General features: G+C 38.5%; 1 protein-coding gene across 1 annotated transcript in view; it reads right to left on the bottom strand.

Annotated features, from left to right (window-relative positions):
• The window catches only part of LOC140236898 (cytosolic carboxypeptidase 6-like), a 100,253-nt gene that overhangs the window by 10,545 nt on the left and 61,769 nt on the right, over window positions 1-27,939 (bottom strand). The window contains exons 7-10 of the mRNA XM_072316833.1: window positions 8,138-8,227; window positions 5,712-5,826; window positions 4,652-4,763; window positions 3,135-3,287 (exon numbers count right to left, since the gene is read on the bottom strand). Of these exons, the coding sequence (XP_072172934.1) occupies window positions 3,135-3,287; window positions 4,652-4,763; window positions 5,712-5,826; window positions 8,138-8,227 (470 nt within the window). The remainder of the gene's footprint in view (window positions 1-3,134; window positions 3,288-4,651; window positions 4,764-5,711; window positions 5,827-8,137; window positions 8,228-27,939) is intronic.

Below are 27,939 nucleotides of genomic sequence, written 5' to 3'. Positions count from 1 at the left end.
TTTCGCAAGTCAGGTGCTACAGTGTATTTGCGAAATTAAAGACACAAATATTGACTCTGATCCCGATGTGGATGTGACGTATGCATGTACATTTTCCATTCAGTACAGGACTCCACGATCGCGAATTTAACCACTCGCGAAATTGTTGGGAATTCCCGATTCGCGAAAATTTAGACTCGCGAAATATATGGCGTATACAGTACTTGATCATCAGTATCATTTAATGGTAGTTAGAAGTTTAAAATGGAAGAATTACAGAATGGCAAAAACACAAGAAAAGAATTCTATCAAGTCAATTCCACCTTGTATGTGATGAATATCCAATGATAGTAATCAGTAACTCTATGTCAAATAATCATATTGATTGAAGAAGCAAACTAGAGAAGGAACAAAACTGGAAATAATGACTATTACTTCATAACAATTATCTTTATTGTTATAATCATCATCAGTGTCATTATCTTTACATCAGCAAGACAACTAATGCACTTCAATTCTTTAATGCAGCCGACTGGAAGTTCAACTACAGCACACTTTGAGTGCAAGTTGAAGAGAAAGGGTTTTTGAATCAACAGGCAAACTTAGTTTGGAATGGATGATTCACTGCTTGAGGTAACAGTTGACTGCCTCAGCCAAGCATATCAACAACATCTCAAACTCATCCAAAAATACACAACTTGGTTGAAGAAGTCTGAGTCACTGATTTCTCAGAATGCAGTAATTTTCACACGGTGAGTTGAACAACATCCTCGCGTACCTGTACAAGTACAAGTACAAGAAGTGCGAAGCAGAAGGAAAAACACGCAAACACAGTGAAAAGGGGGAAAATGCTGAGAAAAAACAACAGCATCAGCAATGGGAGCTGGGCAAAAACTTTGTTCTGGAAAGAGTGAATCACCAAGAAGGAGCACATGAAATTTGACAAGCCAAGTTGAACACCTTGCTCCCCACCTGAGCCTCATGATTAATCCATATTCCACCACAAGGAGCTCTACCCTTCATACATCTGACTCCATCGTATCACGGGGGCCACTTACTTGAACTTTGATGGAAGGCAAAGGGAGCTAGAGTCCAGCTTACATCAGTGCTCACTTTGCGAAATTTACACCTCTCTGAACAAACTCTCTCTTATCTCTTCGTATGAGTCATCGCCGCACTGAAAGTTAAACTTTTCATGAATTATTCAACAGATTGGAAAAAATCTTCAGAGCGAAGGAACAAGTTCTTCGCCTCTCCCTCTCTCTCTTTCTCACTCTTTCTGCAGTTCTCTGTGTTTCTCTCTTTCTCTATTTCTGTGATTTAAAATAATGATGTAATGCTTTCATTAAAGCTTTCCCCTGTCTTGTGTTTTCCTGCAGTGGAATGGTGGGTAAGAGAGATGTGCATTAGGTATTTGACACATGCCTGACTTCACATGACCTTAAACTTTTCCCTACAATTCACAAGTAAGGAGAGGGGGAATCATTGCTCCTGGTTGTGGGGGGAAGAGAAATCCTCGCTGCGGTCATAATGGAACCAGACATACAGATCGCATCCAATGACTCAAAGTGATGTCAGCCGTGACATCAGCACACAGCTCATGCATATGCACGAGCCATCGACCGTGGGTGTGCGGGAGAGCCCGGGCCAGGGACATGCGGCGTGGAGATGTGCCTCCGGGGGGGATGCGTACTTGAGCGAGCAGCGAATGGTAATAAGCCGTTGCTAAATGCATCCCACGCCAGGCCCTGCCTAACCTTGGACTTGTCTTCTGTACTGCAAACTGATGTGATTTGGACGTCTTTCCAAACAAGCAATCTTTAAGCTTCATTCCTCTTCTCTTTTTTTCCCCATCCTCTACCTACTTCCATCCCCTCCCCTCATCTCTCCCCCTCCCCAACTACTAAAAAAATATAAAAAAAATACTCATCCTTTTTTTCCCCTTCAACTTCCCTCGTTCTTACCACTTGGCTGAGCATTTTCTATTCATCTAATCAGATTTGTTTCTCTTAATCAACTTGTGCTCCAAAGCTCAAGAGAATAAGTCAAGGTCAGAGTTGCCAGCTACAGGTGATTTTTTTTTTTTTTTTTTTTTTTTTTTTGCTCTTTTCATTTTTTGCATATTGCCCTTTCTGAAAGTGTGTGTTATATAAATTTTATGAGCAGGAGGAATATGGTGCAAATGAAGAAACATGCCTCTTTCTCACCTTTGTTTCTGGGAATTCAATACTAATAAGATAAGTAAGCGCATGTCTATTCCATTCAATGTAATTAAAAGGCAGCAAAGGGAATCTATTATGCTTCATTTTCACATCAGATAATCTTAGGATAATCCTTATTATCACTCAAACCTTCAGTCAGTTAATGTCATCAATGACTCTTATCAAAAGACGAAGCATGGACGACACACCTATTGAAATCAAATCAGATCTATCATGATCACTGTAACTCAAAGTGTTGGCTTGACCTGGGGCATAATTCACTGGCCAGCATGTTTGTACTCTTAGCAAAAAGTTTCAAGGTGCATAATAATTTCCAAAGTCAATTTTTCAAACATACAACAAAATTTCATCCATTTCTTTTTTCTTTTTTGTTTGTTTGTTAAAGAGATAAAAAAGATACTGGCTAAAAAGGAAATAAAGACAAAAGAAAGGAGGCAGAACTTAATGGAAATGCCTGCTCAATTATCAAAGCAGGTTCTGAGCTTTGCCTGCAGAGGAAATATAAAAAAATAAAAGCTACTATTGTCAAAAGGAAAGAGCTGGTATGAAGGAAAGAAGGGCTATCTTTTTTGGTAACATGTATACTCATAAAAAATAAGCAATGACATAGTTATCTGGAGCAAGAGATAACATTTTCAATGGTTAACCACATAGGCATAGAAATAGGAAAAGTGTGACATATACAAAAAAAAAAGTGAAGATGCAAAAAGCAGCAAGTTGTATATAAGATCAAAGGAGAGTGTAAGAGACATTTAAGGTCATAATCCATGAGAGAAGAAAATGAAATGACACAAAAAGGTGAGTGGATAATGTGAGTATTAATGAAGGAAAACACAGAAAGTAAGGAATTAAAGGGTTAAAAAAAAAAAAAACGAGCAATTTTTTCTGGAGAGTTTGTGGCACAGGTGTAATACCAAGGCAGGTTTGACTCACCATTGAGAAGTCATCCGCATTGGCTAACATGAGTTTGGGAAAGACAGCCTGTTTCTCGTATCGCACCGGGTCGTCGTACACGTTGCCGTACATGAATCCGTTCATCAGCGTGGAGTGGGCATGGATGTCGATGTAGAAATCGACCTCAATGTTCTGTGACATGACCAACAAACTTTCAACTCACATTGATCTCACTGATATCTGATATCATTTCTATACATACAAAAATTTGACATACATGTGTTTGTCACAGCTAACTCAAAACAATATAAAGAAGACTGTTATTTTCATAACAAATATCTGTGACCCTGCATCACAAAACCAACAAAAAGTCGCCAGATATGGATGTTTGTCAAGGGCAGGTTCTGAAAGAGCAGACTTTCAGCTTCAAAATGATGTATAAATCAATTCAAATGGACTCTTTTAACCTATCTCAATATAGACAGAAAGCACACACACTGGAAAAATGTGTACCAAGGAAAGAGGCTTTGATGAAGTTTAGGGTTTATTCTAAAGCACTTGATTTTATCCAGCCGAGCTCTATACAATGAATGGGACAAAAAGACAGGATATATATCTCCTTAACAACAACAAGGAAGGGATTATCAGATTATGCTGATATTGAGCACATTAACATATCATATTCATAACTAATGCAAACTTTCAAAGCAGTGGCATCACCCTTTCAAAATTTATTGGAGTTGAAAGTGAATAGTGTGTAAAGGTTTTTTTTAAGAAATGAAAAGGGGACCCTAAGACCCACCTAAGGACACTATTCTACATTACAAAAAAAGAGCTCTTCTAGAAACTGCCAAAAACACAATTTTGCGTTCATTCTATGATTCCAAACTTAAGGATAATATAGAAGAAGAATTGCTCTTACAGAAAATACGAAAAACATAACATTGACTAGGTTGACCTGTTTCACCTGTTTTAAGTCCTCACACACAATCAGTGCATGTGACTGTTTTTGTTGGTTTTGTGATGCAGGTCACATTTAGTATACATCAGCTACCCATCAAAATGGATAATGGAATGAGTTCCAGGATGGACGATTGAAATGCGATAGAACTACATAAAAACCTTGTATTTCGAACACATAGTCTCATATAAATATTATTCAAACACTATGTTACAATACAAGTCTCTTGTGGTAGGAATTGGTAGATGAAAACTGAAGAAAGAGTTGAGAGGTAAGAGATCACATGACTGCTCTTTTTGATCTTCATGCCATTAGTCAAATGCCTAAAGCCAAACTCTCACTTGAAAGGGTAGAGAACACACAAAATACAAAAACAACTTTTATTCATCACAGTAAGCAATCTCATTTGAAGGTAACTGACAATGAAATATGGTAAAGAAAGCCGAGAAAAGACCGGAAAATGCAAATGATTTGACCTTTTTTTTTTTCCTGTCACAAATTGCAAAAGGAAGCGAGGCTCATGACTAGCTCAACTAAGAATGAAAAGGAATACTGCAATAAACACATTTGCAATTGATATAGTGGAACTCTTTACTGGGTTTGCATTCATGTCCATTAGGAGCTGCTTGGTGGCGTGCAGCGTGGGGTGAGCCCAGGGCGACGGCTCGTGCCAGTGTCTGTTGAGATCAAAGCCCATGAGGGAGCACCTGAGGAGAGACAGGCAGCCAAAGACCCGCACTGACAACACTGTATACGCCTTTAGGGATCAGCAGGCATGATCAGAGACTTTACAGCCCGGTACACAAAACACCCTCATCATTACAAAACCCTTCTCAAGTCATCATCTGACCATTTTCATGAAGACGTGGGACCGACAGCTCACTTCTTCATTTCACAGGATTCAGAGAAACTCTGGTTTATCTCTCACCACTCAACAAACAGTAACATTATCTGTCAGGTAGAATTTTCATGAATATTGTACTTTGACCTTTAGGTTTGAGGCAACACCTTGAAATAAAATCTTACAACAATATATATAAGTGTGTTTGTATTACATATATGTGTGTGTGTGTGTGTGTCTACATAATATGTTTATATTTATTCATATATATAGAGAGAAATAGATAGAGAGAGAGAGGGAGAAAGAGAGAGAGAAAGAAAGAGAAGAAACTGCTATAAAGGTGTCATGTCCTGGAGCCAGTAATACAGGTCATGGGTATCACAGGAAATATGTGATAAAAGTGGAAGAGATGTTCAAATATAAATGCTTACAAATATTGGTAATTTAGCGCTCACATTAGAATCATATTTGACTGTATAAAGTTTCCTTTGAGCTGCGGCACCTACATATAATATAAACCAAGAACATACATTTCCAGGTATCAGAATTTACTAGCATTCTTCTGGCACTAATATAACATCTTTCTTCAATAACAAACTTTGCCATCAAACAATCAATGTCATGCATTCCCATGAACACAAACACATACACACACAACAAATGTTAAAAGGAAAATAATCAGAAACTTTAATTTCCAGGTGATCTAGGACACAGGTGAAGGCAGAAGGGATGGGATTGTCATCAGCAAAGCAAGCTCTCTCTCTCTCTCCCTCTCTCCCATCAGTGGCTCAACGTGGTGGCACTCAGAACTCACCTGTAGTTGCCAAGGTAGACACCGTCTGGGTTCAGCATGGGCACTACTTTAAAGACAACATGTTCTCGGAGAACCTTGGCCACTGGATGCTGACTGAGCAAGAAATCCAGCAAACCTGGAAAAGCACACACATACACAACACAAAACTTATCACTTTGGTGCTCTTTACAAACAGATTGGTTGATAAGAATGTTGCATGGCTATAGGTAAAACTGTAAAATAGCTGCAAAATTGTACACTCTCTGATACTGATACAAAGTCATTAGTGACATGATGATTCACGGTGCTCCAGACACTGTTTGAATTTAAACCACAAAACAGAAGTTACACACATTATAATTTTGCTTTCATGACACAAAATTAGTGTACACAACAATGCAACAGAAATTTAACTAATCTTTCTTAATTTCTGACTACTAGATTACTTCATCATGGAATCGTTTAAGAGCTATTGTATTTGGCCTGAGATTGTCACAAAAGCAAAAACTGCACAATATTTTCATGATGAATTTAAACAAGATGCCCATGAAAAAATCCTTCTATTATTCATTTACTTTGTAACAGCATACCATTTTCCCTGATCCCCAGCCACGATAAACTGCAGAAATCATAACTTTATTTAAAAAAGTATCTATGCACAATTTTGATATTTTCTTTTTTAAACAGCAAAAGTCCACCTGCTGCACAAAATGTCCTTGTCCTCAGCAAAGACGTTGTGAATCATTTTGATGCACGCAAAAATGGTGAACAGATACAAATTATAATGACTAATTCATTTCATATTTTTGTCCATCTTTTGATTGATATCAGGGACATAAACTTAGGTGATGAAGAGCAAGTCATCATATAATCTGAATCATATTCCTTTCCATGGCAAGGCTCCATTTAGCAAGATAGATAATCACATCAAGTTCATAAAAACAATCAGTGATTGGTTTGTGTATTTGGATGTGTTTTCCCCTGTGGTTTAATGTGGTATAATAAAACTAACAGCAGTAACATTAATCAAACTCCATTGTATTAGAAGATGGAATGAATGTACACACAGATGTTCTAATCAAGGCTGTGCAAATATCCCAGCATTATCTTTTCTCCCCCACTCCCTCCCTTTATCTCCTTCTCTTTCTTATCTATTCCCCTCTCCACTAAATCACTGAATTATACACCAGAGTGTAATCAAATCCATTATACCAGTCACCTGGTGAGGATGAAAATGGAGGTGACTTTGACAGGGAGCTTTTAATGACCCTCGATGTGCTCGCTAATCAAGGACAATTTTTCACCTGAGATTGGATGAGGGGGATGGTGTGATGCGGTTCAATATTATTATTTTTTTTCCACAAACCTTCCGCTCACGCCTCCAGAGGAATGCATGAGATTCAGCCCAAGGGCACTTTGATGGGCACACACACCAACTCGTGTCATATCATCCTAACTTGCTTTGCATCGCAACCCCTCCCTCCTCTCCCCACAAATACACTTTCAAAAGAAGTAGCTCAACTTACACAAACTATCTCTTTCCACCAAACCTCATATGACAGTAGCCCTTGTTATCAGCATAAATTGTAATCTATTCAATCTTACATTAAACTACCAACTGGTTTGACAGTTAGACTAACGAAAGTGCAACTCAAACTTTTAAATCATCTTTTAATGTTTATAAAAAATCTTTCAGTAATCCAAAGACAGCCAAGTTGAATAAACTTGAGGCATCGCTGTTACCATAAATGAACTGTTGCCAATAGTTCATCTCCCTCACTAATCATTTATAGTAACAGTAAGAGAGAGAGAGAGAAAGAGAGAGTAAAAAAAAAAAACCAAACAAACAAACCTCAAGACCCATGCAAATGCAATGAATGTGTAAGTGTGGCTTATGCAATGCAGGATTAGTAGTCAGCAATACCAGTATTTATTCAAACCTTTTTAGAGAGGCTCTCAATCAGATATTCAACCATATGAAAATTTGTTTTATAAGTCCCAATTTAGAAAAAAGAAAAACAACGCCCAATGCATGAATAACATATTATACATTATAGTACTGTAAAACTAGAAATTTTCATGTGCATGAAGCTTTCATGAATTTTGTGAGGAACCACGATTTGCATAAGAAAAATGCACGGAAATATTTTTGTCTACACAATGCAGCATCATGCTGCAAATTTGTCTGTTTGTACAGTACTGCAAAGCAAGAAATTTATGTGGCATTAATTTTTGCAAAATGGAGCTGATGGCCTTTTTTCGCGCCATGTTATTTTCGCGAATTGCCACTGGCATTCAATGCATATAGTGTAGAAAAGAACCTTCGCATGCATTTTAATCTGGCAAATCTTGGCTCTCGCGAAATGCGCAAAAGTGAAACGCACAATATGAAAATTACAAAATTTACAGTAACTAGAGGTGAACGTGGATGAAGAATGACCTCTGACCTTGACAAACATAAGAAGCAGGTGTCTCTCCGGGGTGCACCCTGGCTGTGATGACTACTACTCTCTGTTTGACGTCAGGCTCCAGATTCTCTGCAAAGATGAAAAAGAAAGAATCATGATAGCTTCCATGAAAGACCAAACTTTTTTTTTGTCTAATCTTTTTTTTTTCCCCTTTTTCTCCCCTCTCTTTCATACTCTCTTTTTATCTATCTTTCTCTCTTTCTTTGTATGGGAACATTCATACATAATATTGGATTTTTGTTTCATTTTTCTCTCTCTATCTCACTCAGTACACTACTCCATCTATCATAGCCTCTATTTATTCATGTTTCCATGTTTTTTGCTCTTACAGTTTACTAGAACAGATTACTGCATCTCATCAATGAAAGTGCACTTTTGCACATTTTCATCTGCACACGTAAATGCTAATCTATTCAAACTTTTCTCTTTGTCGGGATACATGTTTGTCATGAATGTGCTATCACGCTGAAACCAACACACAAACACACACACAAAAAGACATACAACACATAACACAGGGTACCACTGTGAATGCTTTGCTGTTTAGCATCATGTTACAAAGAATTCTTTTTGCCCACAGCAACTCCCTAAGCCTGCAGTTCATTGCGCAGCATAATTTATTGGGGTCTTGTTCATTGCGTACAAATATAAAGATATTGTCAAGACAAAACCAATTAGAACAATGGAAGAAAGAAAAAAAAACATGGAATAACAGAGTAAAACGTTTGTCAACATTATGGATGCATGAAAGAATTGATAAACATGTAGATGGCATTTTCTTTTCTTCATGCAGTAATGTCTGCACTGTATAGAAGCACAAAGCCTCTTATATCGTCTCCTCTTTACAATACACACAGGCCATGTGAATAGTGTGCTGTGACTGAGACCCCTTTTCATCAAATCACTCACTCAGGCAATGTAAGAAAGGCTAAGTATCTACATTGCGTCCTGTATCTCCAATTCATTCGCTTTGTGATTCTCTCTCCACATGCAGTGTAAGACAACCCAACCTCATTCTCATGCATGGCCGACCATTTCACAGTTTCCATTGCAGGCAAACATACAGAGTTGGTCGGCCAGAAACGATATCGGTGGTATTTAGCTGGATAGGTCCTTCCGACAGGCAGCCCACATAACAAGCTGCCTGCATGGATTCTTACACCTTTTCCCACAGTAGAGAATTCACCATTCAGCCCACAAGACCAACTGTTAACTTATCACTTGCAAAGCTCCTGTATTTTGCTAGTGTTAACTCAAGGTCAGAGCGAGGGGGTTCTTTTTAGATCCCCTTCAACCTCCCCCCCCCCCCATCCCAACCAGTCCCAAGAGTTTCTTACTGTCTTTTAAGTCCAACGTATGAGGAAAAGGTGACAGGATTCAGGAAGAGGCGCTAATGAGAAACAGGGGCAGGCAAGCGAGATGATTGAATAACCAGCCTGAACTTGGCACTAGCTGCAACTTATTTGGAAGAGTGGCCTAGCGGAAAATGCGAAGCAGCTTCCCAAATTGTTGGGCTCACGCATCGGTGGAGTGTACTTTCTTCTGGGCTGATCGTGCGTGAAGAATAGTTTGCTATACACCTCCAGCATCCTGCCAGCGAGGTAGGACGGGGGGAGTGTGAGACGGAGGAAGAGGGAATGTTGAGAGTGAGAAAAGAGAAGGCGGAGGACGAGGCTAGACAGACAAAAAATAATAAAAGCACACAAACAGCTTAAGCTTTAGAATGAGAGAGAGAGAGAGAGAGAGAGAGAGAGAGAGAGAGAGAGAGAGAGAGAGTGAAGGCCCAAAAAGACTTCCTAGCACTGGGAGTGGAGGCTTACAAGGATTATTAGATAGTGGGGAGTGATAACTGGATGTTTTGGATTGATAACAAATTTGGAAGAGAAATCTGCAGAGTTGGTGCATTTGAGAACAGCATAACATAAAGAAGGGGTAGTTCAAAACAGAGAAAAAATAAAAGTAATTTGCAGTTTAGAAAAAGGGAGTAGTAAAGCTCAAAAAAAGGTCTATATGTGAAAGGTAATATAATGAGATCGTTTTTAAAACTTTTTATATAGAAGGGAAAGTACTGTCATATCAAACAAAACAGGAAAGAAAATCTGTGTAACACGATGGGGGAAAATAATCTGGTAAAAGAGGAAATTAGAAAATAAATAACTAAAAGTTACAAATTTAAGAATAACAGAAAAATTTATTAAAAAAGCACAGACAATAAGGGACTGACTTCTCAAAATTACTAAGTAACCAAGAACAAAATTAAATGAATAAACATGATAAAGTGTACAAAAAAAATTACACAAAGGAGAAATAACAAAGGCAGAAAAGAGCTAAAAAGAGAGATAGAGGAATACTGTATACGTCATATATTTCGTGAGTTTAAACTTTTGCGAATTGGGACTTCCCTACAATTTCACGAGTGGTTAATTTCGCGATCGTGGAGGCCTGTATTGAACAGAGTGTACACGCGTACGTCACATCGGGATCAGAGTCAATATTTTTGCATGTCTTTAATTTCGCGAATAGCACCTGACTCGCAAAATTCACGAAAATAAAAACCTTGCAAAATATTTGGCGTATACAGTAAGAGGAGCTAAGGGTAAAACAATATCAGGCAATGCACCATCAAGGTAATGACTCTAGCTTTCCTTAGATTCCACATTCCATCAAGATTTTTCTTTTTTTAATGATAATATTTGTTTGAATTTCATTCAATATCAGGTTCTTTTTCACAATAATACTAAATCAAACAAGAATAAGCAGCTGTTCTTCTCACTTGTGCTGCTGAATCACATTCTCTTTTTATTTTATTTTCAGCAGCACAAGTGATACTGTTATGAAGCAGATATTGATTAGTTTGGTCAGGTTGATCAAGATAGCTCTTTCTTAGATTTAGGCAGAGTTTGATATTACTTTTGTATACATGGTTTGATTTGTAAAAACAAAAAAAAAAGAAAAAAATGTATTGTATGTTCTTAAAAAAAAAAAAAGTATACCCTCATACACACATACAATACACACACACATGGGATTAAAGGTGTGGGACATAAAGAAGACATCATTTCCTACGAGACACAGACCAGAGACAAGCTAGACAGTCTGCGTGAAAATCATGATACATTACCAGGGCTACTCCAGAGAAGTGAGTGGAAGAGATGAAGGAAAGAAGAAAAGAAAAAGAGAATGTAAGAGAAAGTGTCAAAGAGAGAGAGCAAAGAGATGGGGGAGTGATGAAAAGAACACAGACAAATGCATAGATCCTTACTCCAAGCCATCCCTTCATAGTGGATACTGGTCTTTTCTGGTGCTGAAAATTATGTAGAAAGAAGGGTAGGGGAGTGACTGGGGTGTAAAGGTCACGCGCTACTCCAACTATGAATTATCAACTTGTGATGGTAGTCATCCATACCAGGGCTGTGTACATTTCGCCTCTTGCCAAGCCTCTAAGGATCACAATTGTGCCTTGTACCCTGACCTACGGGGGGCCCTCGTTTGACTGAAGAGGTCTTCCCTAAACGGGTCCTGACACTTGACTCACTTTCGGTCTCCACCAACGGGTGAGATGCAGTGGGGTGGGGTGGGGCGGGGGATGATGGGATGGGGTGAGGTGGGGTGGGGTGTGGGTGATGGGGTGGGTCAGATGTGACGAAAATCCCACCATGATTCTGTCAGTCAGAGCAGCAGTGCTCCACAGGAACACCTGCCTGGCACAGACAGCACTGAAGAGGGTGACTTTAGGGGCAGACAGTGTACTGTCTAATCAGGTTAAGATGTGAACTTATTGGCAGAGCATGTTTACATTTTTGGGTCACTGCGTGTCCTGTGCAATCTCTGACACAATCACACAAGTCATGTGACTGGTTGGGCGGGGGTGTGTGAGATGCAAGATATTAAGAATCCTTGTAAATGTATAGAAGTGTATTCATTTCCAAAGACTGGAGCAGATTTCTTGGATTACAGCCAGATGGATCGAGATAAGACACGGATGTAACTCATATTTAAGGATGTCTGAAGTCCAGTGAATTTCTTTCATCAGTAACATGGATGTACCTAGAGCTGGGTCCTCAAGTGATGGATTAACCAACTCTATAGTGTCACGAGCATGATACGAGAGGTACGAAACAGACATGGGTAAATCATCATCTTATTGACTGATTCATCAATTACTCCTATGTGGAATGATTGATAGTTCAACAGTTGAGTGGGAAGAGTAGATCTATAATTGCTTACATTCAAGCCACATCATCACATTACTGATAACAACACAGTCAGGAAATGGGTAATGCACTACAAAGTGACAAATGATGTCATTTTACTGTCTTTTAGCACAACTAAGTAACCAATGAATTCTGGAGATAAAACCCCTCATTTACTAAAAATCCTCTGGGCTGAGAAATGGGCCGAATTAAAATTGTACTTTTACCGGTTAAAATGACATATTGTACGGCAAAGACTTTTCAGAATGTAATCAGTGAGCACCTACATTGTACGTGCAGGAATGTTAACTGAAAATAACAAGAGTCACCCCCCCCCCCCCCTCCTTCATCTTGAAGGAACTGGAGGAAACTTGTGCAATAAGAAAGTTAAATTTTTGAATGACATTTTGAAATAAATTTGCACTTTCACTGATATGCCTCAATGAGCTGGAGCTCACATATATTCCAGGTCATCTTGCTTGAGACATTCACTCTTCAAGAAATTTTAGGAAGATTATTGGACAGCTCTTGAAATTGAAAACTATTGCACATGTTAGTGCAGCAGTACTTTTATCAGTGCTACACTCAAGACGAAGCAAAGACCTCAATCACAAAAAAAAAAAATAAAAAAATAAAAAAATAAAGATTTCTTGCTATGACACAATGACATAGTCCAAGGAAATGCACTCTCGGCAGGAACATGACCTACATCAAACTCTGCACATGGGACAGCAGACATCAACAGGAGCCGTGTCCCCCTCCGATGTAAATGGTCTCTCCCGAGGTGCATTTTGTGTTCTTGCTTGATTAGTCTAGCAATGTAAGCCTGCCAAATCCACCCCCTAATCCCGGTATACGCTACGTAACCTTCTTCAAGTCAGTCGTGTCTGGCAGTCTGCCTACTTGATGCTGTGACCCTGCACTGCACGGTGTCTCTCTCCATGTGGAGAAAGTGCAGAGGAGCAGGAGTTCAAGCTATGATGTCATTCCTCATGCAAACTTGTCATGGGAGATAGATGGGACTTTGTGGACAGCTTAAAATACATGTTTCAAAGAATGTTATCTCAGTCTATGTAACAACAGTTTTCTACTTTTGGACCGCCTTACAAAAAAGTAGCAAGTACATTTTAAAAATGTTCTCATATCGCATCAAAAATGAAATCTACCTGCGGCAATTTGAAACCTAGGGTAGTACGCCAATGCACATCTGAGGAATATGTCTGAGTTGTATGCTAGAGGTTACGACCTGTCTCTAAATGTTCTCTCATGTATCTGAAATGAGAATTTTTGCTCAAGTATTTTATCCACCCTGCTCACACTATACCATAACGTGAATACTGGTATCTACAACAATGAAAATGAGAAATGTCGCTACAGCAACTGGTTATACCCCCGCCAAACAACATTTCATAAGCTTTGGTCAAAACAACATTTCATAAGCTTTGGTCAAAAAACTGAGGAAGTAGTTAAATCCGCAAGATCTTTCCTTGATCTTCTGCCATTAATATGCCGTTACCATGGCAACGTACTTTCGGGTACTGTCGAAAAATGCGTCTTGCACATCTACAACCAAAGGCACACATCTGTACCAAGTTTCATGGAAATTGGGCAAAAACTGAGGAAGTAGTTTGCAACACAAAATTTTCCATCATTTTGGCTCATAATATGTGAGCTGTTACCATGGCAACATACTTTTTGTCACTGTCAAGAAATGTGTCATGCTGACCTATATCCTAAGACAAACATTCAATATGAATTCCATGAGAATTGGAAGAACACTGATGAAGCAGTTTTGCCATGAAGCATTTTGCCCTATATTTTACCAATAACATGCCGTTACCATGGCAACGCACTTTTTGCCACTGCGGAAATATGTGTCTTGCACATTAACATATTCAGATGAACATCTGTACCTAATTTCATAAAAATTGATCAAAAACTGTGGGAGGAGTTCGCGACGCAAGATTTGTACCCATTTTTGCCCATAATATGCCGTTACCATGGCAACGTACTTTTGGGTACTGTCAAAAAATACGTCTTGCACATCTACAACCCAAGGCACACATCTGTGCCAAGTTTTATGGGAATCCGTTGAAAACTGAGGAAGTAGTTCGCGACGCAAGATTTGCAACGGACCGACCGCCCGACCGCCCGACCGTCCGCTGATTCCTATATACCCCCTTCAAACTTCGTTTGGCGGGGGTATAATGAGATCAATTTCTTACACTTGTACCTCCCAACGACATAGACATGCCTTTTAGAATATCCTGGTGGTTAGTAAAGATATTACCCTAGGAAAGTGTAAGAAAAGTTAATTACGACAGAATAAACTGACCAGAAAGAATATAAATTATTAGTGGAAAAGTGAGCAAAGAAAATGGGATTCCATCGGGATCTAATAATTTATATTCTTTCTGGTCAGTTTATTCTGTCTTTATTTGTTAAAAAAGTTAATTACATTACATAACTCATGTGCAATACTCAGGTGTTATGTCTTATTTTGTTTTTTCTGTTGTTGGAGAAAAAAAAAAGAGATTTCACTCATTTTCATTTTTCTAGATGCTCCTACAAGAAACACAGCTACTTGCAAAAGGAACTGATTCATGAAATTTTGACACTCCTTGTTGATCTACAAATCAAACTAACAACAAAAAGCATATAATGTAACATATAGGCAACCTACAAGAAGGCCAATTAGTTAATTACAATCAAGAGCAAACAAAATTTGAACAGTTTTTGCAGGAAAAAGAACCCAAAAATGAATTCCATACACATTACGATGGCATAACCATGATGTCACTGCTCTACATTCGTTACAGTGTATGATTCAGTACTCATTACATTGATTTTATTGCTTCATAACCACAATGTACAGTGCAAGGATATGAGTGGGGGAAAAAATCACATAGTAGGATACTGTACTGGAGATGTACTGTAAAACCAGGAACATTCGCAGCATGACACTTTCGTGTATTAGAGGCAACAGCCTTTTTCATGGCAAGAAACTTTTGCAAATTGAATTCAATGCATAAAGTAGACAAAAACATTTGTGTGCATTTTACTTTAACGAATCTTGGCTTCTGGCAAAATTGGCGAAAGTCTCATGCAGAAGAAAACTTCTGGTTTTATACCTCTAGTCTAAACCTTGTTCTCCATCTTTGCATCATTGTATACATCCTTTGAAATACGTTTGTAACCATTCCTGATGTTAAACCATTCCTGATGTTACGAGGTTGATTTCACCTGATGTACTTATTCTTGCCAGCTATGCAAAGAGTGTAGAACATTTAACTATCAATATCTAAGGAAATAATTGATTTCTCTCATCAGTAACTTTCTTCAGTGATGTGAGCCTCAAGCCTTGCATTAACCCTTTGAAGACAATGTTTGAGAGATCTCTGGCTGGTGTCTATGGAATAGATGTGTTGCAGCATTTTCAATCTGACTGCAGTGGGTTAAGGGATTAAAGGTATAAGGTGAGTACATGAGGCATGTCAGCCACATGAGGGAGACCTGCAGGTTTGCATGCATGTTGAAAGGTGTGTGGACATGATGTAAGAAGCAATCAACTAGCAGGTGGCTGCAACACAAGAGCGCTTGATTAGAATTAAGCCCTTAATGGGAAATGAATGTCCTGGTCAATCCAAGAAAAGTTTGATCACATGAGCCATCAGATTGCTCGATTCAAAAGCTCACTAAGAAACAAGAGAACTACCTGGTAGGCTATATAAAGAGGAAGGGGGGGGGGTGGGCAGAACTAATATAAATTTAGAATTAAAGAATCGTACTGCTTCATCAGAGAATTGAACATTCACCATCTAAGGTTAGATGCATGCAGGGATGACAGTGTCTGACACAATGGGTAATGCTCTTCCAATTACACTAAAAAAGAGCTGCATGAACAGTTTTAATCAATTTCAGGCTGACATCTGTAATCAAGTGTCAGACCCCAGTGCATGTACAACACAACTCTTTACACCAGTAGCTGTCTATCAATAGCACTGAATCACAAGTGACATAAGACCACATACAGCACCAAGTGGAAAGAGAGTTCGTGAAAGTTTTGTCATTTTTTTCAGCCTTCGCTGGATAGTCATACAAGAACATGATTTTTTACCATTTACTCTCATATGTGTTGCTTCCTCATTTCAATAGCTTGGAAGAAACATCAGCAAAAAGCAGACTTTAAATAAACAGCATAGGCATGAGGAAGAACGAGTTACTGTATACACGGAATATTTCGCGAGGTTTTTATTTTCGCAAATTTCGCGAGTCAGGTGATTTTGCAAAATTAAAGACATGCGAAAATATTGACTTTGATCCCCATGTGAATGTGACGTACAATTGTACACTTCTCTGTTCAGTATAGGACTCCATGACTGCCAATTTACCCACTCATGAAATCGTCGGGCATTCCCAATTCGTGAAAATTTAGACTCGCAAAATATATGGCGTATACAGTATGTGAAGTACAATTTTGATTTCTTCAGGACAGAAATATAAATAAAAGTTATCCTGTGCACTCACAGACAACACTTAAAGAATGAAACATAGGAATAACATAATATGATAACACACATTGGTTTGCTGCAGCCAACAGCATCCAACTAAGTTCAGAGTGCATGTTTTCATGTATGCATCACAACCACCAGGAAGGCACAGTAAAGCATACCCTTGATATCTGTTTTGCGTTTGGGGTGGGGGTAGTATGAATGAAGATAATATGTTCTCATTTCTTCTGATGGTGTTATGGCCTACTTTCTGGTGGGAAATCAATTTACATCAAATCAATAGAGGAGGCACGCACAGTTCATTGTATCACCTCAACTTCACAGTAATGTGGCTGACGTCATAGCACAGATAACAAGTGGCACAGACTCACACATGGAAACGTGTCTTCTTTTTCTCTTTGATTCATAGAGATTGAACATAAATTGATGAATGAACGGTAAGAAAATAACATGAGTTCAGAACTAGAAGGGCTGTAACATAGTATGAAGTGAAAGGAGATGACCCTTTTGTGTCTCCATATCTAAGGTAGATGTCATTTCACCATAAGACCTGCAAAGGTCTGATAGAAACCAATGCATTCTTCTTCTTTTTTTTGGGGGGGGGGGATGATGGGGGATCCAAAATGTACTTTCAGCAGAGAATGTATTCATGTACCCATTTGAAATCTCATCACATGATAGCATAGTGGTCCACCTTCTAGTGAAGTGGAATTTGTGAGAAATTTTTGCTCTTGAGTCTCATTTTATTTTATTTCATTTCATTTATTTCCAAATTCTCATTTAAGTGCAAAGAACAAATGTGAGAATAACATTACGTTATTGGATTGCAATACAAAAAAAAAAAATACAATACATTGAGATAGAAAGATAAAAATGAAATTTTAAGAGAGAAAATGGAGGAGCTAGCAGAGGCCCCTGGCCTATCTATGGCTGGGCTCCCACTTGAGATTATGTATACATTTTGAGATACACTTAAAAGAGGAAGAGAGAAAAAAAAAATAAATGACAATGTTCCTTTCTTAACTTTTTATGATTGCTTTTTTTACATAGTAATACATCTAACTTTTCGATTATGCTTTCTAAATGTAAATTTTCACAATTTCTATTCCAAATATCAACAGTTGAGAATCAGAAGGACATATCAAAGCTCCATAGAGCAGTTGGAACTATCCTAGCTTTTCACTGATGTTCTGATGTTCAGAAACGAAAACTAATCTCTTTAATTGATATCTTAAAGAACACGAAAATTTTGTGAAAGTTTCCATGAGCATAAACAAAAGTCACGTACACTTTGCACATACAAAGTTTTGCAGAATAGAAAAAAAAAAGCCACGATGACAGACAAACTTAACTTCAAGCTGGATTCACTCAAAAGTAAAGTTTATTGTTGTCTCACGCAGGTGCGCACAGAGCATTCATGGGCCTATTTTCAATTAATTTTTAATGAGAAGTGCTTCAATGATTAAGGACGGAGTACAGCATCTGATCAGGTAGACAGACATGACATAGCAGCAATCAAAAAATAGACCCGGGAGATAGAAGGGAAGTACAGGAAACGGTAAGAATGTGAAGGTCAAACGGGCATCTCTCCCTGCCAAATGCATTCGGTAATGTCAGATTGGAAAATTCCAAGGTTACGCGGCATTTCCATCTCTTCCGTTCTCTCTCCCTGTCTCTATATCCCTCTCCCTCTCCTCACTCTATCTCTCCTTCTCTCTCTCTTCTCAATCTATCTATATCCATCTCTCTCCTTTTCTTCAAAGAACATAATTGTCTTTGCCTCCATGAAGGAAGTATTCTCTCTTTTGCATAGACCTGGGACTTACAGTAAATATATGTCTCTCCCTCCCTCTATGTCTCTCTCACTATCTCTCCCTTTCTCTCTCTTTCTATCTCTCTCATCCTTGCTATTTCCTTCAATGTCTGACCCTCAATCTTCTCCCTGGTTGGTTCCTGAGACCAGGCCCAGTCAAAACGAATCATTTCTGGTGGAGCAGTCCCACCACAAGATGAATCATTCCCCTTCCCTCTCCCTCTCTATCTACCTGCTGATGATGTTCAACCCTAAGTCTCCTCAAGAGAGGATGCTGCAAGCAATTTTTTTTCTTCTTTTTTATGGGGGGGGGGGTGACTACCTGGTCAGCTTTTAGAAGACACTCCAATAATCCCAACACACATTTTGTTCCTCAAGACACATTACCCTGCTGTTGTTCAAGTTAAAAAAGCATAATCTTTGCTGATGCAAGGTTCTTAGTATGTAAAGGTTTCAAGAATTAACCTGCTGACCGCATACATTAAGATATCTAAGAATAAATGTTGTTGTCCTTCAAAAAAGCAGTTTTTGAAATCTCATTCTAAATACTACTCTCAACTTCAGTAAAACTTAAGTAAATGTTTTCATTTAAAAACCTAACATTATATTGGATGGTAATAACTGAAAGATAATAAACATTCACACAATATAACAGTAATAAAATTGCACATGGTTTTGTGCAAAGATAACGAAATCCACATTGAAAATGCCATTAAGATGAACACTTGGCCATTTAAGATGAATAGTGCACTTCCACCTACAGAATAGCAGTCGTACAAATTATCTGCTTCAAACTCTATTCACCCCCCCCCCCCCTTTTGTGTGCTTTTTTATTTTCATCTGGACATGTTTAAAAGGCCTGAATGTCTGTGGCTGGACAGGATAGGTGGTGGTATTTCTCACAGACAAGGCTTGTGGTCAGAAGGGTGCAGGGCTATGCTGTAATGTGATTAGTTCCAGGTGACGCACCTCTACATGCACTGTACACTTCACTGCCCAGCGCAAGTGCGCTCGTGAGAGAGCGAGGGAGGGAGGGAGACGTTTACAGCCATTTACTGCCTCTGCTCCTCTTTTTGTTTTCATTGGCTTCCAAAATTGGCGAATCTCCCATTGTTTTAGCATGAGCGAATCACTGGATCGTACAAACTTCTGGCAATTCAAGCATGGCAAGAACAGATATAGGCATTTATAATGCAAATCGGAAGAGAAAATGTCAAACTATTTCCCAATCTTTTTGATAGTCTATAATCACATTCTTCGGTCTCCTTCTTTATCACATCCTTCTGTTGTTGTTTTTTTGTGGACGTGTTCCTCATCATGAATATGTTTTTCAGGACCAAGAACCACTACAATGGAATGAGAAGTAGGTATCAATCTTGTCCCCCCCCCCCCCTCAAAGAAAGAGGGAAATTAATTGATGCCATAAGGACATGCCAATAGAATCAGTTTCAGTTTGGTTCTGTTTAAGTCTGGTTCTGTAAGATTATTCAAATCACAAAGTCAAATGCACTTTACACAAAATGCATGATTTCATTTCTCATTTCAAACAGCTACTGTAAGTCTTAAAGAATCCATCAGTTTGCTCAGAGAATAAACCTCTAGATATCATGGCAATTTGGTGGTGTTTACATGGTTTTCAGGTAGCAATCAAATACAACTTTCAAGTAGTGCATGTACCTTTGCTAGAGTAGCATTGACTGATGGACTGTGAGTGATCTGGCATGTTTGTACCTGGAAGTAGGAATGTCATCAATTAGATGCCAAAGACAGGAGGGCACTAAACCCTTCCTCCTTTACACACGTTCCTTTTCATTGCCTCAAAATTCTTTGTGATTAATGCCTAAGCATGTCGACAATTGCGCTTCAGAATTTTATCATATTTGAGAATGGGGTTAAAAAAAAAAAAAAAAAAATCAGCACCCTTCCAAGGCGCTTGATAGTTCAGCAAGATGTAATGATGGTGGTTTTACCAAGAAATGCCCCCCAGGAGAATGGCAAGCCCAGTGCATGTGGTTAAGCCATCCGGTAGCAAATGACAGACACGATCTTTGACTGTAATCTGTGCCCCTCCCCCCTTCCACTTCTCCCTTCCTCCTCCCCGGCTCTTCACCCTGCTCTCCAGGCTGCTGCTAACTGACCAAAATGGAGAAAATGCACATAGATGAAGACTAAGTGTATGAATGTGGAGAGACTACTGCAGAAATGATAGGTTGGTGATTGATGAATTACGTTATGACAGGAAGAGGGGCAGTGGTGATGTCATAAAGCATGTCATCTAACAAATGACAGAGCAGACCCTATTCTCCGGATCTTCTCCCTTTTTTTTCTTTTTTCTATCTCCTTTTCCGCTTGCTGATGGGGTGGGCGGTCTAAATTTGGGAAGCAACAAGCAGACGGAACCGGCATGGAGGGGGATCAATTGTTTGAAATGATACGCACTGACTCCCGGAATGACTGATCCTCACTTTGGTTGGCTATGATTGGAAATACTGCAGGTCATTGCATTGGAAGTGGGGCAGTGGTGCCTCTTGTTTTTTTCTCATACACATGAGTCAGTGTTTGGCCCTCTGGCTCCCCACACTAACCTATGAATAAGGTCTGAGATAGATCATCGAACCTATTATAGTCCCTTTCTTTTCCTGAGCAAGGGAAAAAATATTTATTAAGATTGATATGAATCACTTAAAAAAAAAAAAGAACACAAACAAATTTAAAGACCAGCAACAAAGAAAAACAAACAAAAATTGGCATTTTGTTACTCACACATTGACATAACATGAGTCAATACTTTACTATCGGTGGCAAACATCTATTGACGCAGATTGACAAAGTTATAATCTACAGGAAGAACTGATTCAGAATCGGGCGGTTATTGACAATTTGAGCATACATTTATTTGATGAAACACGACTGAATGACATGGATCCCAGTGCTGTCACTTCTGGTATCACGCTGCACATGAACTAATCTGCCTCTCTCCCATTCATTTGGGCAAAATTAATTGTGCATCCACGGATCACTTGCTTTCATTTCACAGAGTACATCACTGACAAGAGCCCATACCATCCCATGGCACAACTCAACAGGTAAATGGAGATACAGGGATTGGGACAGGATGATATTGTACACTGCAGCTCATGAAAATTGTTCTTGATTTCCATACTTTGTCCATCTGACACGTAAAACTCAGAAAACATGATAAAACAAAGGAGAAATGTTTTTATATCTGATTTTAATTTCAATGCATATCAAAGAGATCCTTATTTTCACATTTCAAACTATGAAAACTCACAGAGAATCTCTCATGGCTGGCATTCTCTATTTCTAAATCAAGCATACGAACTGGTATTTACAAATGGCACCTATGATCAAGGCCCCCTGAAACCCAGACTTTTCATGCTTGTCCCATAGGGCTCCAAAGAATAGGCTGACCAAAGCTACTATCAAAGAGACAAATTAGGCTTACATTGAGTGAGGTCATAGCATCAAAAAGAGCTTTTTAACTAACCCCATATGAGTGAGGACCAAAATTTTCCATGAAGAATTAACAGTCATCATTGGGTGACTCACTAAAAGGCTGTAATCAAGAGTTATGAAACATAATCTTTCACCCCAGGGCACAGGAATGACAGAGTTGACTACAAATCCATGTACTTTTCTTTACTATCTACCCAAAGATATTAATGATCTGTGGAAATGTGTTTTTGATGTATCATTCACATTTTGGCTTGCATAAATGACAGCATCTGAGAAAACATCTCTTTGAAAGAAAAAAAAAATCATATATTTCAATTGGAATGAGCTCTATCGAATACATCATAGCAGATATACATCTCTTCAACATGCCACGCCGTTCATAGGCTTTTCATGTTTTGCTCATGAGACACCCTGTACTGCTTGTAAGCGGGCTGGGATTAGATTGTTGAATGTCATGTTAATTCCCTGATAGTGAAAACAATTACTCATTCTTGTGAGGATTGATTGCGTGCCCTTGGCTGCTCACATTCAGATTAATTTCTGAAAGGCCGCAGTGAGTCGAATAAAAATATGATTAACGAGAGTGAGGAGAGGATGAAAATCCCGGCCCCTCCCCTCTCTAAACTAAAAGTGGAGAGTCCAGGAAGAAGTAAACTATAAATTGTTGGTATTGTCAAACAAAACTAGAACACCAAGCAACACAGAAACTTTGGTGTCATAGACATAAAGATCATACAAGATTGAAATATAGTATCACATCCATTTGATGCCTAATAGTGAATAAATCAAGACATTATCTTGTTTACAGGGAATATTGATATCAGTGTTAAAAACACACATAACTAAGGAGCAAGAACCACTTGGAGAAGTTCAAAAAGATATAGAGTGCCAAATGGCAATAAATATTCAAAGAGCTGTCAGTTTTTCTATATGTGAACAAAGACATCCTACAGGTGCACTTGTGCCTATGATGATCAGGGTTTGATGCCACCATCTTTCTCAGTAACATGAAGATTCATTTTTAACACTAACATAATATTGGGTACATATTTTGCTCTTTTATGAATCAAATGAAATTAAACCTTCCCCAATGATATAGAGCATAGAAAACAAGAGTCAATCCCATCCAGAAATAAGTGAAAAAAGTGTAAATCTGAACTGAATGTATTGAAAGTGTATGAAAGCATACTCTCCTGTAAAGCTAATTTTCTCACTCTTCTGATTATTTCCACAAACTGAAACTGGTAGGATCTTCAGGTATATTTCTTTATAATTTGACGTGTCAGGTTAGTGTCCAGACAATTTTCATTTTTTATGTCAGCAATATTTGCACAAATTTCCATCCATGCCTTCCCATGCCTTTACCATTCTGCACTGCTCATTTTTCTAAGCAGGGGTAGTGAAAAGCAATTACCATCATAAAGACATATTTTCAAAATATTCTCCAAAAAAATTTCCTGAGCAGAATAGCTACATTGAAGATACATTTCAATCACAGGTGCACACAATCTATGCATTATATTGTATGGTATTACAATTGGTGATAAAGACACACCTCTGATCAGAATATAAAACAATCAAGACAAATTCTCATAACAGAAAGGTCAGGTTATGGGCATATACACATGTATATAACATTTAGCACTTGAATCTTAGCTTCTCACAAATGACATAATAATCTAACTCATTTGACTTTTTTTAATGCATTCCCAGTAGCTTAGATTAGTGAATATATCATATTCTCACTCTCTTTCTCTCTCACACTCATCATTTACACAGTGTACCTTTAGCTGAACCATTTCCCCTTTTTTTGGCAGTCTGTATTTGATGGAAACCGGCACATTAATAAAATAAATGAGGGAATTACAGCCATTTCCTGCGTGATTATGGCCATAAATCACAACAATTTAGCCTAATGACCAGCATCTTTATAGTTTGTCAAACTTTGCGCTAAAATGAATAGAGTAAACAAGCGTGGCAAAAGTTTCGATAATCAAATCCCCATCCCCCCACAAAAAAGAAAGGTTAATGACAGTCGGAAAGGTTCAAAGTCTCAAAATCAAGCTGTGTGAAGAAACTATAGCCCTCACATGATTTCTGTTGCATTTATTGATGCCAATATCCATCTAAAACCTCATTTCAACAGAGCCTTGTTACCATGACGACATCCGGGTAGCATCTGGATAACTTTTTTTACTCTGCCTGTAAAACAGTCCCTGCAAAGTATTGCTCTGACGTTGTAATGGTGAATGTTGCCAAATCCTACACTAGCCAGTTAGGGTAATTACCATGGCATTACCCTGATGTCACTCGGGTAACCCTTTTGTTAGAAAAAAAATTGCAGTAACATTCCTTTGATACACTTAACATGCATGTATGATACATTAATGCATTATATAATTGGTCTGTAGTTTTATTTGAAATAATTCAGAATAATAGTGAATCAAAGATCACTTTACCCTTTGGTATTCATGCATATTCCATGCCTGACCAAAGGATTACATAACTCATCACTGCCAGTGACAGTCAGTATACAGGCACCACCACCAACAGTCAGTGTACAGGTACACCACTGACAGCCAGTGTACAGGGACATCTGCAGTGAGACAATGGGTGATGCATTTTCCATACCTTTTAGCATGGCTGCATGCTGCAGAGATTTGAGAGACATATCAAGAGATAGAGAAAGGGGTGGAAACTTTGGGAAAGAGAGAGAGAACAAAAATTGAAGCAACAGCATTTTGTTAACAGGTGGGGATAAAATAAAGAAGCAGCCACCTGTCAGTCATTATTGATTAGTTGTTTTGACAGTATATGGTACACTGTTGGAATGCTAACAATCCATCTAGGTGTCATAAACAAACACCAACTCTGGTGTCAATAACCCCCTGGATGCAAAAAATCTTGGGTCAAGCAGGTCATTGACTGACACAGATTTGCATGGCCGTCACGCAAACTTACACATCTCCACCCTTCATGAGTAGAGTTAATATCATGAAGAGTTATGGTAGCAATCAGCCACTTTATGTCATTCTGCAGTAAATGCGTAGAGCATTCTTGTAGACAACTCTATGCAGCAGCTAGCTCCTTCATTCATAATCTGCATACCATTCTGATCTTTCACTGCTCAATCTACAGCATATATGCATTGTACAGTAAGTACTAATTCTGCTACGTCAGACAAGCCACTGCCAGCCTCAGGTCTTTTTTTCTTTCTTTTTTTTTTTCTTTTTTGCACATGGTCTGTTGTGGAAATATTGACTGGATATATACATTACAAAAAGACTTATTAATTAAAGTAATTGACAAAATACATTAAAAAAAGAGGGGAAAACTGACTCCGAGATAATAACAAAAACACATACTTTACATGCTCAAGTAAAATCTAGCTGTCAAATAGCTTGTACAGTAATTTTGTATACACATGCTAAGACATGACTTAGACTATTTTTAGTTTCCTGCTTCAAAGTGTCTGAATAGTTTGGACAGTATTAAAAAGCTGTATTAAGTGAATCTGCCCACAAACCACTTCTGGTCCCATCAACTGAAAAAAAAAAAAGTCTTTCATGAATTAGTATGCAGCCAGCAATGCACTGAATTCTTGAAAGTTTTTTCTGACTGGGACAAGACATCAACATTCCATTCATGACTGTCTCCCATGAGTGCTAATGGTCATTGCATGAATTGGTATGGACAAGCTTCCTTGAAAACATAAATAATCTATGCTACAGAGCCATAGACAGGACCCCTTTGTCTATGGGTTGGATATTCTGGTTTCTATATATGTTAGATTCTATTTCTTGCAACAACAACAACAAACTATTAATGACTGTGGCTCACCCATAGATTTATGGATGATATCTTTTTTTTTTTAACCCACTTGATATCTTTTTTTAAACCATAGGATCGTCCATCATCTCAAACTTTTGTGAATCCTTTTTTTTTTCTATGAAAACAAAGGCAGTCTAAATTGATGTCGCCCTATGAAGTTACTATTGATAGTTGCTGTAACATATATTCTAAATGATACCATTTTCCTTTTTTTGTTTTTGTTTCTTTACATATGTCCTGATGGCATCAACATTTGATGTATGCTGGCATGTCATGCAAAGAACTAGCAAAGCTTTGTTTGATTATAAATGTGTTGTTCTCATTAGCAGTGGTCTTGTTTTATGGATGTTCTTTTCACAGCAATATAGGGAAAAACATCAAGTTTTGTGACAAATGTGCTCTTACTTTCCAGGGAGTTAGCAATGTGTAATGATTTCGGGCTGTCTAGACACTCACACCACTGCATACAACAAATGCACACAAAATCTCTGATGAGCTTTGAAAATTGTCAGCTTCATCTAAATCCACTTAGAGAGGCCAAATTTTGACATCACCCTTTGCCAATTGAAAGCAAGGCCAAATTTAAGAGACACATGCTTGCCTGGATGCGTGTTTAGTCAATCTCTCCATGTGAGTGAAAATACTCTTGTTTTCTTTTTCTTTACCCCCTTTTCTCTTCAGCAACATGACAATTGAATATGTTGGCTCAGCGCCTACATAATTCGTGTAACAGTAAAATACAATAAAAAGAAAAATGCAAAGGACCTAAAGGCTCCAATTAATTGTGCATTTCCTTTTATAAATCACACCTATAAATTGACATTTAATGCACCTCCACTAAAACGTCATCATCGCACGCTGCCGGGCTGCACGGTTCGTGGCGAGAAACTAATGAGCTGGGATGGGACCAAAGTCCGTAGTGCTTATTAAGCAGCCCGAACACGGAGAAATCCCCCGGAAATTTCAGCTTTTGTTTTTGTGGTGCACTGTGTTTTTTTTTTCCTCTCACTCTCTCTCACTAGTTAGTCCCATTCCCGTTTATGGTGCAGAAAGCTGGAGATATAGAGGCCCTGTTGCTATGCTGATAATTAAGAGTAATGGCAAAGAGTGGTTTTGATGGGGTGAAAGGAAATATGAGCTGTCACGTCACATTAGGTGTTTATGATCATAAAACACACTTCAGCCATGGGAGGGTATAATGTGCCCTGTAATTGAGGGGGGTGAAAATATCATGATTTCCACTGACAATCAGCCACCACTAAGTGCTGGGAGCCGGTTCTGCCTTTTGGGAAGTCAACAGAGACGAGAGGAATTGGTTACAGAGTGGCTGGATCGCTGCCTGGCATAAATTTCACAGACAAATCCTGTTTTAAACTAACCAGTCGGTACATACTTCCTGCAATCACTCACGCTTTGCACAAGGGTTACATAACACTGAATTATCCATCACTCCTTATTGCTCAATGATTACAGTAAATACAAAAAACAGCTGAAAGTCAAAGCAATGTATACACAATTTGGACTCTTTGTCTCCAAGCTGTTACTTAATGTGTCTCTAGACACACATACAAGTCTGCAGACCATCAATCAACAAACACTACAAAATGACAGTCAATTTAGGAGCTCTAGTCTTCTCTTACGGAGTCTTTAAAATATGATCCATAATTTCCATCATAAATTTCTGGTCACATTTTATATCCTGTCCCCAAGCAACTCATCTTCACACCCAAGATAGGTCTATCAGCATGCCATACCACAGTTCATTGTTCAGGAATGTCAATGTCCTACTCAACTGTCCTTCCGTATAGTTGGTCTTATTATGTTCTAACCCCCCCCCCCCCCCCACACACACACACACACACACTCACACACACTTAGTAGAAAAACAGTTGTGAAAATCCTTGTCTCAAACATTTGCAGCACAAACTTGTCAACAAACAAGATTTGTGGCGGTGC

The sequence above is a fragment of the Diadema setosum genome, chromosome 13 (assembly GCF_964275005.1).
Source record: "Diadema setosum chromosome 13, eeDiaSeto1, whole genome shotgun sequence".
Classification (NCBI taxonomy): domain Eukaryota; kingdom Metazoa; phylum Echinodermata; class Echinoidea; order Diadematoida; family Diadematidae; genus Diadema; species Diadema setosum.
This window is presented reverse-complemented; position numbering and strand designations above follow the sequence as displayed.